The 15,549-nt window shown below is 42.5% G+C and overlaps 1 protein-coding gene across 10 annotated transcripts in view; it reads left to right on the top strand.

The window, feature by feature from the left end:
- Window positions 1-14,996, top strand: part of MIB2 (MIB E3 ubiquitin protein ligase 2) — a 240,650-nt gene extending 225,654 nt beyond the window's left edge. For all 10 annotated transcript variants that reach the window (XM_073602907.1, XM_073602908.1, XM_073602909.1 and 7 more), the window contains 2 exons: window positions 1,025-1,090; window positions 14,561-14,996. In XM_073602907.1, coding sequence (XP_073459008.1) covers window positions 1,025-1,090; window positions 14,561-14,802 — 308 coding nt within the window. In that variant the 3' untranslated portion in view covers window positions 14,803-14,996. The remainder of the gene's footprint in view (window positions 1-1,024; window positions 1,091-14,560) is intronic.
- The last annotated feature ends 553 nt before the right edge of the window (window positions 14,997-15,549 follow it).

Here is a 15,549-nt window from a genome sequence, read left to right on the forward strand (position 1 = left end):
ACAATACACCTAGCCCTTGCAATCTGGAAGGTTTTGGTTATATCCTCTTCATATATTACTTTGGTTCTGCATTTTTTTTGCACCACCGTTTGCAAGAAGTTGTCCTTCTGTGTCATCACTAGGACTTTACCTTCTGTCCCCCTCTGGTGCCTTCCTCAGGTGCTTCTGCCCACACAGACATCTCCCCTTGTGTAAAAGGAGCTACAGGTACTCCTTTTATAAAAGGGCCTTTGAAAGAACAAAACCCTCTTCTCTCTATTACCCCTAAAAGCAATAGTTCTGTTTTTGATTCACCTGCATTCTACCTGGGAGGCCACCTCCTTTTCTTACACTACATAGAAATGTTTCATGGAAGCCTATCCTTGATTCCCATGGGCTTTTTTTTTTAATCACTTTCAGTGGGAATGTTATATCCAACCCCCCCCCCCATTGTGCCTTGAGGACACACTAACCATATGTCTTATGGATGGGATCAGGACTGTCATTTTTGGCAACCTGCCATGTATTAGCTTGCTAACTGACCCATCTTCTGTTTCTTAGATCCCTCCAGTTCCCTTTCCATCTCACTGGGCCATTAATGTACTTTTCTATAGGGCTTCTGCCTTCAGGAAGAAGTACCTTTTTCCTTATCTGCACCCATTCCCCCTGGAGTTTAGGGTTCATGAGTTCTCTACAGCATCTAGCATTGGTCCTTTCAAGGGTCGCAGAGCCAATGCCTGTTCTTAATACCTATTCTTCACAGTTGGTTGTTTGAACCTCTGCTGATCATGCCTGAGTTATAACGTGCTTCTGCTGTTGTCAGTCTGTTCGGGTCTTTTGACCCTTGTTATTTCTTTGCACCTGTTGCTGCAGTTTTGTCTGTTTTGTTGCCCGCCCCTTGATTTGGGTACCTCCTGTGGCCTAAGAATCAATTCCTGTACTGTACTCCCAAGATATGGAATTTACAGGTATGTCAAAATTCCTATTTTCTTGTGAACAAAGGTGACATACCAGTTACCAACATGATATATTTTTGTTTTCTCAGAATGTTCCAGAAGAATGAAGAAATGCATAAAATGTCAGGTGACAATCACCAAAAAGCTTAGGCAAGGTGAGTATTTATCACTGGGCCATGTTACAGTATATGTAAATGAGTTTTCTGAAAATGGAGGTTCTTACTTATTAAACACAAAACATGTTATATATTGAAGCTTACTTTTCCCTCTGTTTTCACCCGGTGATCTGGCCAGTAACACAACTCTTGTATTGGTGAGACACAATTCTCAATGAATGAGCACAGCAGACAGCAGCATTGTCCGTCTATGGCGAGGGGCAGTGTTGAATGTGTTAGCAGATTTAGATACACTAACAAATTGAAGCCAAACTTCAGCTCACATTTCAATTACAGCAAACGATGGTTTTCTTTTTCCTTTTGGGATAAAGGTTTTGCACAAATAAATAAAAGCTCATCATTTTAATCACCCCTACCAGTGCTGAGCGGTTTGTTTCATCCATGTAAACTGATGCATTCTGCTAGAGAGCTTGTTTTTGAAAAAGAATATAGCTGCTGGATCACCAGATGGAATGAAAAACCATAAAAAAGGAAACCAATACAGCCATCACATTTTACGAATTAGTAAGCTGCAAAATAATAAATATTTGCTTTTGGATTTAATGCTGCTGTAAAGTAGAAGTAAAATTTTATATTTTGGACTGTGTGGGAAGGGTTAGAACCCTAGTCAAGCTGATTTAATGTTTAGGTATCCATGAAGATCTTCTAAAGTAATATTGTGTAATGACCATTGGGACATAAAATAAAGGTGGTGGTAGTTTCGGTCACAGGACTTTGTCCCCGACAGTCAACTCCTAGTAGTTCGTGGTGCATGGCTTGTGCTAGGATCTACCTTGTAGTAATATAAAGTGATTTAAGAGGATATAATAGAGTACACAGAGATAAGCATCCACTGTCCATCTGCCAAAGCTGAATTTTTGGTGCTTTGTAGTTCCTTTTTCAGCAAAGAGGTTGAACATTGGCCACACCCTACCACCCCTAAATAAATGCCCTGAGCCTTTCTAGCCAACTGGAAAACTCACATTGTTGGTAAGGGGGTACTAAGCAGGTACACTTTAATTTGTGCGTAGATGGGTTTCCAGAATTTCACTGTAGGTGAGGAGATTGTTGGGCAGAGCTAGCAGCTCTGATTGAATGACCTCCAAACCCAAGCAGCCAAACATTGATGCAACTCATAATGGAAAAACTGCTTTTGGATGAACTTTGCCTTTTAAATAGTGTGGCTGTCTGTCAGCAGCTTACCATGCTGTCATCTGTTTGGTAATACAGACAGGGGTTGTAGAAATGAAAGACACAGGGAAATAGCAATGTGTTTTTTCTGGGTAGACAGACATTCCAGCTTACATGAGGGAGAAAATAAACAGCACACATGTCCTTGCATACCTCATTAGCAACATAATATGTTTGTAATGTGCTCCTTCTAATCTACCACTTTAGAATGGTCTAACTCTGTTCTTAAAATCGTAAAACCCAATTTCAGGGATGTTTATAGTTTTTAACCACTTGAAGACTGGCATGTTAAACCCTCTTCCAGTCCAGGACAGTTTTCAGCACTGTAATACTTTGACTGACAATTACTCAATTATGCAACACTGTCCCCAAATTAATTTTATGGGGTTTTTTGTTTGTTTAAAAAAAAAAAAAAAAAACAGGACATTCTTTTGGTGGTATTTAATCAGCACTGTTTTTTTTAAATATACTGTATAATGGGAAAAAAAACTTTGAAAATAATCTTTCTTTAAAAATTTAGACAAAAATGTAATCTGCTACATTTCTTTGGTAAAAAAAATGGTATATATTTGAAAATTGCTCAATCCTGATGTTCTGACTGTTGTCATTTTAACAAGTTTCTACACACATAGTATTGGCATGCTTACAATTACACCCCAAAACACATTCTCCTACTCCTCCTGATACCACATCTGTGAGACTTTTCCACTACGGAGGCCCAAAGGGAGCACCTTCAGGCTCTCAAGGGCATAAATCATGCATTTGCTCTTCTAACTACTTATCACATTTCTCGAGGCCCTGAAGTGCCAGGACAGGAGAAACACACACACACACACACACACACACAAAATGACCACATTTTGCAAAGTAGACCCCCCCCCCCATTTATTTATTTAATTAGAGGCATAAGGAGTGTTTTGAAGATCGCATATTTTGCCACAATTTTTTTGGAAAATTAAAATGTATTTTTTTTATACTCAGCTGTCAATTAAGAAAATATTTGTTGCATGCAGCATGGGCATGCTTAGAATTACACCCCAAACCACTACTATATAGTAACTTTATGGGTGTTTCTACTTGCCTGGCACTCCAGGGCCTCCAAACATGATAGGTAGCAGTGGTGGTAGAGGCAGCCATTTTAGGTCTCTATGAGGCACTACAATCTCTCATTTACAGGGGCTTCCAAGCCCCATAGCCTTTTCACCCGTACAAGGAGAGTGACTACTAAAGCTTGGAATAGGTGTAAGGTACTCTCAGCTGCTGATTCTGGCCGGTGGTCTCCAAATATACCCCTGTGGAACAATCTGAATGTCTCTAATTTTTTCCAGTTGCTGTAATAATCTATCAGGGGATCAAGATTTTAATGGACTTGTTTGTTGATAACAAACTGCTATCATGGAGGTTGATTTACTAAAGACATATATACTGTGCACTGCAAGTGCAGTTGCACTAGATCTGAGGGAAAGCTCTGGTGCTTGTTATCATCCAATCATGTGCAAGCAAAAATGTTGTTGTTTTTTCCTTGCATGTACCCCTCAGATCTAGAGCAGCTGCACTTGCAGTGCACAAATTATTTGCCTTTGGTAAATCGGAAACCCCATGGTGTTACAATCTAAATATTCTCTACCTAGCTGGTATTTTTTTTCATTCTCTTCAACTGTTTCCTGCAGGTGCTTCTCAATTCAATTTGACTAACAACACCCTATTCACATCTAGTATGGAATCTCTCATGCGAGCTGAGCCCTTGCCCAAGGCCAACTCTACTTAACTATATACAAGGCCCTCGAACTTGACTCACATGCTCTGGACCTGTGCAGCAATATGCAGTTATTGGTCCCAGGTTACGCAAGAAATTCCATGTGTCCCTAGTATCCAGATACCTCTGGCGTTGTATATCTGTTTACTTGGTCTTGGCCCACAGAAAAGCCACTAGAACATAACTAAGCTTACTATTATTCTATGCCAGCAAAGTGATTGTGATTCATTGATGGTCCCCGAAGCCTTTTATAATATCTGCCCTACCATTGTACAAGGCCACTTATAACAGCAAAGTCTGCCTGACTAAATTTGACAAAGTCTGGTCTCTCTAGATGGAGAACCCCAACACAGCAATCCAGGTTTAACCTCTCTGGTACTCTCCTGTGGAACCAGCCATGTAATACACTGGCTTTTTTTACTAGACCCACTCATGTTATCTGTACAAGTGCTCCTTCTGTTTCTTATCTTTCATCTTTGAATCACACCCTCTGCTATTAGGTGACAACACTACTCGAGCTTCTGCTGGTCTTGTAAATGTTGGGATCTTGGGCTATAGTTGAAACGGGCCCCTTTCTGGCATGATACACTATAGTAACAAAAGTTTTGGGATGCCTGCCTTTACACGCACATGAACTTTAATGGCATCCCAGTCTTAGTCCATAGGGCTCAATATTGAGTTGGCCCACCCTTTGCAGTTATAACAGCTTCAACTCTTCTGGGAAGGCTGTACACAAAATTTAGGAGTGTGTCTATGGGAATATTTGACCATTCTTCCAGAAGTGCAGCATTTGTGAGGTCAGGCACTGATGTTGGATGAGAAGGCCTGGCTCGCAGTCCATAAAGACATGGATGAGTGAATTTGGGGTGGAGAAACTTGACTGGTCTGCACAGAGTCCTGACCTCAACCCAATAAAATACCTTTGGGATTAATTAGAGCGGAGACTGCGAGAAATTCTGATGTGGAAGTCCTTCTTGTCCACATCAGATCCTCACCTCACAAATGTGCTTCTAGAAGAATGGTCAAACATTCCCATAGACACACTCCTAAACCTTGTGGACAGCCTTCCCACAAGAGTTGAAGATGTTATAGCTGCAAAGGGTGGGCCAACGCAATATTGAACCCTACAGACTAACCACAACTTGTCTACCACCAGTTCCCTGGTTGAACTGTGAATAGTTTTTTTTTTGTTTTACTATACTGTATTTTGTACATGTATTTTAGCACCAATATGCCTTAAAATTTATAAACAGAATTTGTTAAAAAAAAATAAATGAACATGATAGGTAGTCAGGAAATTACCCCTTGAAAGCCTGAAGGTGCCTAAGCTGCATACAAGTCTCACACATATGTGGTTTTTGGAAAGCAGACACCCCAAGGTTTTTTTTTTTTTGTTGTTATTTTTTTTTAAGAAGCAAGACTAGTATTTTGAATACCTCATTTTTTTGCTATACGTTATAGGATTTTTTTTTTTTTAAACACAAAGTTGTGTTTAAAGTGGCTACCTGATACCACCTATGTGGGAATTTTTCAGTGACTGAACTGATTATGTACCAAACATTGTATCCTCTGTATTACAAAAGTCAACCAACATTGTATCAAAAACAATGTACTGTAACGCTCACCTCTGTATGTGTGGTCATAGAATATAGCTTAGTATAGTGTTACCTATAGGTAGCCCCTGTTCCTATAAGCCAAGCAAGCCTAGCTTACTGGTACATGGCTGCCCCCAGGAATGTCATGTTCACTGTCCAGGAAGCTGAACAAAGGGTGAATAAGGAGTTCCTATGGTTCCAGGAGTGCAGTTGCAGGGGATGGCTGGGACTGGAGTCTTGCACTACACAACACTACACTGGTGTAGCGAGGATCAGGAACACTGTTGCTGGCTGCACTGGCGCCAATGGCAGTAGCGTGGCCAGTGATCAGAAACATTGTTGGTGGCTGCACTGGTCTGGCAATACAGGGACTTGTGTGGCTATCGATCAGGAACACTGTTGCTGGCTGCCATGGTCACATGACACTGGGACTGGTGTGGCTACAATCAGGAACACTGTAAGCTGGCTTACATTGGTATGGTGACACTGGGACTCATGTGACCGTGATCAGGAACACTGTTCCATGCTGTACTGGTCTGGTGACACTAGAAAAAAAAAACTGTTGCCAATCACAGGGGAAACACGCTGTTTCCTTTCAAATGCCAATCAATCAGTGTGAGTGGAAATAGAGCACTGGATGCAACATACAGTCTTTGTTTACATTTGTGATCACTGTGATTAATCACAGTGATCATATGGTACAGGGCCAACTTCATTGGCCCTGTACCCCGCTCTGATCTGCTATGTTCGATGGTCACAGAAATCACAGGACACAACACTGGACACCAGAGGGCACAAATGAGCAGCGCAAGGGGAAGGATATTTTAAAACACCCTCAGGAGTGAGCTGTCCAGCTGTTTATGTACAATAGATATAATAATATCAATAAGAATATCAATTTAATGCATAAGGCAGTAAGTGTTTTCTTATGTTAAGAGTTCTTATGTTAAGAGCCCCATTTAACTGCTGCTGGAAATTACATCAGGAGCCCCACTTCCAGCTCCCCAGCACATCACACAGTGGTCATGACAGACACTGGATGGGGCATGGTTTCGGCTTGAAGCAGTGAGGATGCTTCTCCTGTGGGCTTCGGCACTGCCACCCGTGTTAACAGCATTACTTCGATATTTAGCAGCATCTACCATATGGACAGTATGGGCACGAGAACAGGTAAGACCCTCCCTTAGAAAAACACCTCTATGGGCTCCATTAAACGATACCTGGCCACGGAACCGGATGATTTCACTGAGACAGGCGGCCTAGGTCACACTCCTCCTGGCTCAGGCTCTGCCTCCTGACACAGGCCTAAATCCAGACACCGTTCTCCAGCTTCCTCTGTCGGCTCGGACTAGGATAGGAGCTCTCCCAGGTGCTCAGAAGTTGCAGCACTAGTGAGCGGACTTCCCACCAAGTCGGAGTGAGCCTCCATGCTACTCAGCCTAGAGAGAGCCATAAAGAAAGAGGTCTCCGCGGTCTGAGCTGACCTCTCACAAGTAATGGTGCGAGTGGAGGTATCTGAGCTGCGCCTGGATCGCCACACGGCAGCCATTAAAGACCTGCAGACTACCACGGCAATCTCTTCATCGCTCACAGAATGGCCCTGTACAAAGTCGAAGACCAAGAGAACAACAACAGGCGGAACAATATATGGATCAGAGGCCTGCCTGAGGTGACCAGAGATAATGATCTCCCCACCTCGCCTCTATCCGTGGCATTTTTAACAGCCCACTGGGCAACCAGGCAGGCCATTCTTTAAAACTGGATAGAGTTCACCGGGCCCTTCGCCCCACGCAACTTGGTCTTCAGATACACCAAGAGACGTCATCTGCAGGGTCCACCACTTCCAGGAGAAGGAGCTCCTCATGCGAAAGGCAAGGGAGACAGCCATCCTAGAATTTGATGGAGTTACCCTGTCTGTCTTCCCTGATCTGGCCAGGGAAACCCTGGAGCGTCGTAGGGCTCTTAAACCCCTGGCGGATAAGCTGCGCTCTGCTTCTATCAATTACTGATGGGGCTTCCTGGCTGCCCTGATCGAGATGGCAAAACCGCTGTCCTTCACTTTCCAGAGGACTTAGACAAGTTCTGCATGGATCTCAATATCAATCCTCCGGAACTCCCTGGTTGGCAGGATGCCATCCCTCCGCTTCCTACTATATCTGAGGTACACGGGCAGAAAGTGTCCGAGAAATGCTGCTCTGCCACTCCGGGCTCTTCACCACAGATGGGGTAAATCCCCTATGATGCTGACTTGTTGCCCTTGTGCAGGGGTCTCACCCTTGATTACCACACGCAAGTATCATATCAGTGGATATGTTTGTTTTTTCTGTCCCTACTGTTCTGTTGGACATTAAATCACTGCTCACCAGTGGTTTGTTATGACTTTTGTTGTTGTTTACTAAGAGGGTATGCGCTTTAGCTACTATGCCTAAAGTTATGTTTTATGACCATATAATTGTTTTACGCACAGTGCCCACGCCGGAGCATGCAGATGGTGCACACACCCGTTTGGTATACGCTATCTGATGTCCGGGACTGCACAACCCCCCCAATACAGGGCACCGTGTGACCCTGTGCCCCCGTGTTTTTGCCCTTCTTTGGGTAACATGCTCAGAGGTGTTGGGTCCCGCACCTGTCCTGTCTACTCACCACAAGATTTTGCGTGCCTATCCTAGGTAATCATATATGTTAGTTGAAGTTTTCAATTTGCTCTTTTTGGACTTTGCTCTTTCTGCCTCTCTCACTTCTCTGATCCCTCTCTCCTCCTCCCTCCTCCTGCCTGGGTAATATGCCTTGCACTTTAGCAAATATATACGCCCCCAACCATGATTAAGCAGGTTTCATAGCTGCTACTCTTACCAAATTGAGGGACTTTGCTTGCGGGTGCATTCTCCTAGCAGGGGATTTTAGTACTCCCCTGCAACCAGCCATAGACACCTCACAGGGCAGATCTAGTATTCCCCACAAACGTTTGACTTTCATCCGCAAACGGTTTCATGGTGCTCAATTTATGGATGTTTGGAGGGTGATGCATCCGCGAACAAAGGACTATACCCACTACTCGCACCTTCATTGTTCCTACTCGAGGATAGATTTTTTTTTATCGATTATCACTCCCCTTTAATCTCGACAATATCAGATCATGCAGTCTCAAATTGAAAATTCCCTCCTTACCCTTAAAAACTACAAACTGGAAACTAAATGACGCCCATATCTCCGAAGACATTGATAAAAAGCAGATTGGAGATGACCTCTCTCTTTATTTCAAAGACAATATGACCCCAGATGTTTCACCTGGTGTACTCTGGGAGGCACACATTCGTGAAAAGCTCATAGAACTTGCTTCTAGGAAAAAAGAGAGAACACATCTACAATCAAAGCTAATCCGGGAAATTGGATCATTAGAGAAAAATCACAAAACATTACATTCTCAGACACTATATCATTCTCTGACTTTGAAGAGAGAAGAATTAAATCCCTCTTCCACTTGGAACAAAAGAATCTATTCTGCATAGTTTCCCAAAACTTATACGAATGGGATAATAAACCCGGTCGGCTCCTTGCTCACTCGCTACAACAGAAAAAAATTAGCCTCATTTATAGGTAAAATTAAGACACCCTCGGATACCCTGGTACATGAGACTACTGCCATAGTTAAAGAATTCCGCTCCTTCTATCAGCAACTCTATCACATGAACCATACTACAGTAGATAGGGGGACCAGAGAAGCCCTTATCCAAGAGTATCTTGCACAAGCTAACCTACCAAAACTACCCACTTCTGCTCTTGAAGCACTGGAGGGGAACTCACTACCTCAGAATTAAGAGTAGTGCTTAAGACCATGGCTAATGGCAAGGCCCCGGGACCAGATGGTCTGACAATAGCTTATTACCACGCTTTCATGGATACATTACTTCCTCGTTTAACGTCATATGCTAACTGTTTATGAAGGTAATGCTCTCCGACCAGAAACTCTCCACGCCCACATCACTATTCTCCCTAAACCTGGTAAAGACCCCAGCATTTGTGGCAGTTATAGACCAATTTCCTTATTGAACTTAGACGCTAAATTGTATGCTAAAGCCATCACGAATAGGCTTCTGCCCCTGATACCTCAATGGATATCTAGAGACCAAACTGGATTCATCTCGGGTAGAAAGGCCCGTGACAACTCCCAAGAACCTTGATCTCTTATGTTCGTAGATCTTCCCAGTCCACCCTTCTCCTATCCACAGATGCTGAAAAAGAATTTAATAGGGTGGACTGGGAATATCTGATGTTGACATTATCTCACCTGGGCATTGGCTTGTCCATGTTATCCCGGACCTCAGCACTTTATAATTCCCCTTCAGCACAATTGCAAATTAATGGCACTTTAAGTGAACCTTTCGCTTTACACAATGGCACTCGTCAGGGCTGTCCCCTCTCCCCTATCTTATTCGCCCTCTGGTTAGAACCCTTCCTCTTGATGGTACGGAACAATCTAAGCATCCACGGAATTAAAACAGGCACCACAGAGCATAAATATACGGCATACACAGACAACATATTATTTTATGTTCAGCGGCCCATTATTTCACTCCCTAACCTGATGTCAGCCTTTACAATGTTCGGAGCCATTTCCGATTTTAAAATGAACCTGTCCAAATCCGAAATATTAAACCTCTAGACCCCACATAAAACTGAGGCTCAATTAAAACCATCCTTTCCCTTTAGTTGGCAACCGCACGCAATGAAATATCTTGGCATATTTCTTCCGCCTAACCCAGCTTCTCTGTTTCGTGTAAACTTTATCCCATTACTGAACTCGATTAGATCAGACCTGCAAAAATGTACCCAGCTAGCACACTCATGGTTGGGGAGAATCAGCGTTGCGAAGATGAAAATCTTGCCCGGGCTGCTCTTCCTGTTCCAAATGATCCCTTACAAGATTCCTTTGGGTTTCTTTAATATCGGACTGGAAATACCATAGAGAATCTAAGCTTTGGGTACAACTAGAATTAGAGTGATGTGGACTTGTTGCCTCAGACATGGATACCCAGGAAATTTCGGAAGCTATCCTCGAACACTTCACCACTTTGTCTACCTTCGCAATCTGGGACTCATTATGTAAAACGCACAAATGGCTGTATAACTCTCTTTTAATGCAATTAACGGGACATGCCTATTTCCCTTCAGGGAACCTTGACCATAAGTTTCACACTTGGATCTTTGAGACACCAATTCTACTCCACGAAGTAACATCCACCACTGGTATTCTACCTTTCTCTACACTCTTACCATCTTCCACGGTGTCATTCATGGACCAGTGGAGATACCAACAGCTCTCCATGTTCAAATCACTATCAAAGCCATTACGTTCACTAGCAGACCTAACTCTGCTAGAAACACCATCCTTGTCAATGATCAACCACCTAAGAAACCCATCTTCTACTTCTACCAGGCACTATTGTCACTAACCTCAAAGGAATGGCCTTCCTTCTTATCCAAATGGGAACAAGACCTACAAATTCCTCTCTCGAAAACACAACGATCAAAATTCTCCAATTAGCCCATACCTAATCAATGTCCTCCAAAACTGCAGCGGTTAATTGCAAATTGCTGATGAGGTCGCATTATACCCTGGTGATGCTAAAGTCTTTCCGTCCATATCAGCACTCTGCTGGTGGGGATGCGGAGAGCAGGCAACCCACGCTCATGTTTGGTGGTTGTGCCTTAATATCTTTACCAGGCCCTTTGGGTGAGGTATGGATATTAAGGGGAACCCTGCACCAAAATTAAAAATAAAAATTGCGTAGGGGTCCCCCCTAAAATCCAATGATTTTTATCTATATTGCTGGGACCCGACAATACACTTGAGCCACGAGCAGTTTTAAATTACATTTTTTCCTTTAGAGACATTTTGCTGTGGTATTGTTCTAAACACGGGAAAGATGCGCTACTTTACAGGCATACTAAGGACACCCCCCGGCACGATATTTAAAGGAATATTTCATTTTTAGTGTTTCACTTTAAGCATTATTAAAATCACTGCTCCTGAAAACTTTTTTTTGCATTGATACATGTCCCCTGGGGCAGGGCTCGGACTTTTGATTTTTCATGTTCGTGTCCCATAGACTTTAACGGTGTTCGCACAAATTTTTTGCCTGTTCGCAAGTTCTGGTGCAAACCGAACCAGGGTTGTTCAGCTCATCCCTAGTAGGAAACGTAAAACTGGGTGAATAACAGCCAAACTTTCCTACTAAGGTGAGGTTGTAGAAGACAATTTCATGTCACAGATCATACACCATGGCAATACTGAGCAAAGCACCCGAACGACCACAACATACAGGGATATACAATGTAATACTGACATAAAAGCGCACACACAGGTTGGACTTGATGGACTTGTGTCTTTTTTCAGTCTTACCTGCTATATAACTATGTAACATAAGGTAGTTATACTGCATCAGAAAGGTCTCTCCCAGACAAAGATTTTAAAGCAGATTGGGGTTTCAGTATGTGCTGTTCAGGCTCTTTTGAAGAAGCAAAAAGAAATGGGCAATGTTGAGAACTGTAGACACAGCCAGTGTAGAGATTGGCAGAGAGGGGTGGCAGACACTTAGCGGTTGGTAAGGTAGATGAGTCTGGCAGCAGAATTCATGATAGACTGCAGAGGGGATAGCTTATGCAGAGGTAGGCCTATGAGGAGGGAGTTGCAATAGTCAAGGCGAGAGATAACGAGGGAGTGAATGAGTAACTTGGTGGTTTCATTCGTTTAAAAGGGGCGAATTTTAGAGATGTTACGGAGGTGTAGTCTACATGCATTTGACAACAAATGGATTTGGGGCTGAAAGGGCAGGTCAGAGTGTAGCATTACACCTAGTGCCATTGGCGTGAGGGGAGGGATTGATGATTGCATTATTGATTTTGATGGAAAAATCATGACGGGGACATGGGCAGGAGGGAATATTATCAGCTCAATTTTAGAGATATTTAGTTTAAGAAAGTGGTGCGACATCCATGCTTATATGTAAGTTAGTAATGCGAGAGGAGACTGAAGGAGTGAGGAGTAGACAGATAGATTTGGGGCTAAGAAAAGAAACGCGCTGAACAGGTTGATCCAAAAACAGACATGTAGTATATTAAGCAGCAACCCTCCTGTGTGATAATTGCACAGAATATGGCATATATAAAAAAAAGTCACGCTATCAGTTTAAACACACATTTACATAAAAAGTTCAAAGGGGGATCAAAGAGGAGAGTAGCCAATGTGGTTAAAAAAAGTTGAAGATAAAACTTGTGGCCACTTTAGCACACTTGAATCCCAGCCATAATCACACGCAGTCAGTTCATAATTCCATGTGCAGCTGACCACCAGAGACACTGCCACCAAAAATAGTACAAATGCCTGCTTACCAGCAGTACTGGACCTCTTATTACAAAAGGCCAGTAACGCTTTTGGCTGATTGCCCTGCAAGAGCGTTTGCATGGTGTTCCTGCAGACTTTCACTGAGTCGTAGATGGGTTCGTCCAGATGGAGTATTTGTGATATCTGGCTGGAGTGTATGACAGGCTGATAGCCGCTCAGCAGGACAGATAGACACAATCTACAGGTTGGTATTAAACAAGGTAGTCCCCTAATTACATCACAGCGCCGCACTGTAGTCCTTTGAATAACGGCATAACACAAAAGGGGACAACAGAACTATTTAGAAAATGAGGAAGCTATGTTGTCCCCACAATCAATGAAGCTGACATGCTGGAGGGGGGGGCAGGTAAATTTCTCCAAATACTTGCATTTACATGACAAACAAAGACAGACATATTTCACATTCTACTTAGTTTTATCGATTTTTAGATTTTGATCTTAGTTCTACTTTAATGCCGCTTTGAAGTAAAAGGGTGGTCACACAAAAAATTGATGTGATTTGGATTTCTCTTCTGTTTATTAACTTGCCATTTTGTTCATTGATAAAGGTAAACTTAACAGTTCTGTTGCGGAAAGCATTCTTAATTTACAGCATATTTTTTTACACCTACTTAAAACTTTTGCACAATACTGTACATATGAAATTGATGATCATTAGCACCTTGGGGATATAAATAATTCAACAGGGAGATTGAGCACCTTCAAAGTGGCTAGACTGGGAATTGAAGCATAGATATCTTTTGGCTGGATCTCCAAGAGAGTCAGCGTCTTTCAATTCAACGTAGCTTTGTAAAAAGAACAATCTGAAACATAAATTCTGGACAGATTAAAGTCATGTATTCAGCTCTTTGCGCCTAACCACCTTATGGTGTTTCTATTCTTGCTGATTTATCCTTCAAAATATAACTTGAATATTTAGGTGGAATATAGGATAACTACCACAGTAATGCCCCGTACACACGGTCGGATTTTCCGACGGAAAATGTGTGATAGGACCTTGTTGTCAGAAATTCTGACCGTGTGTAGGCTCCATCACACATTTTCCATCGGATTTTCCGACACACAAAGTTTGAGAGCAGGATATAAAATTTTCCGACAACAAAATCCGTTGTCGCAAATTCCGATCGTGTGTACACAAATCCGACGGACAAAGTGCCACGCATGCTCAGAATAAATAAAGAGATGAAAGCTATTGGCCACTGCCCCGTTTATAGTCCCGACGTATGTGTTTTACGTCACTGCGTTTAGAACGATCGGATTTTCCGACAACTTTGTGTAACCGTGTGTATACAAGACAAGTTTAAGCCAACATCCGTCGGAAAAAATCCATGGATTTTGTTGTCGGAATGTCCGAACAAAGTCCAACCGTGTGTACGGGGCATAAGAGTGTGCAAGCATGGACATTTTACCATAAAAATCCTGAGAATTAGTAATTCTCTGTTGATAATGTTCAACATTTAAACCAGCGACCTCCAGCGCTAATTGCAGGTAATGATTTTGTTTTGTGAACTGTTTTTCAGACAGCACAGAGGTGGACGGCATTCCCAGCCAAGAAGCATCAGATACACGAAAGATGATGGAAGAGCTTCAGAACAGATATCGTCAGATGGAGGAACGGATCACCTGTCCTATCTGCATCGACAGTCACATCAAGCTTGTGTTTCAGTGTGGTCATGGTTCCTGCACAGAATGCAGTACATCCCTCACTTCATGCCCTATCTGTAGGCAAGCTATCCGGGAACGAATACAGATATTTGTTTGAAACAGGCTTGTTGGTGTGACTGCAGTGTTGTGCACCGCTGTATACCCTAAGGACACTATATACGCCTGAGCAAAGCATGATAGGGTTGACCCTCTTAAGGCAAGGTGTTCGGAGACAAGAGAGAGGTCCAACTCTGCTCAAGACGAAAACGTGGCTGCTGTGTATGTGTGTTCTGAACACTAAAAAAAAAACAATATCTATCAATATCCACACTGGAAGGGCTAATATAGTGCAGTCTTCCTAAAACCACATTTTTCAGAGGGACAGAAAAAGCCTACAACATTACCCATTCAAATTTGCCATGTACCAGTCAATCCCATTATCGGTTTTATTTTGTATGTTTCTCTACAATGAACCCAAATCAAAGCCTTCCAACAACAAACTATATTGCATATATTTTCATCATACTTGACCCACGAGATGTAGCATCACAGCAATAACAATAGGTAGACATCCATTGTTGGCCAAGGAATGTCGAACTGTAAAGTTGATCTGTGACTAATGTTCGAGATACGAGAATCCATAACTGACAGGGGTGGCTCGTTCCAGTTTACAAAGGATGTCATTTGCAAGAAAAATTATTTTAAAAAAAGGATGGACTGTCACGTTAGATTCTGCCCATCATTAAGTTACATAGGAGTCATACCAGTAGGCAGTAAAGGAGACATCTTAAAGGAAATAAATTATTTAATTATATTTAGGATTCTTCATTGTGAAAACCACACCATGAATTGTCAGGTGACAGGG

Source organism: Aquarana catesbeiana, linkage group LG10, assembly GCF_042186555.1.
Source record: "Aquarana catesbeiana isolate 2022-GZ linkage group LG10, ASM4218655v1, whole genome shotgun sequence".
Lineage (NCBI taxonomy): Eukaryota > Metazoa > Chordata > Amphibia > Anura > Ranidae > Aquarana > Aquarana catesbeiana.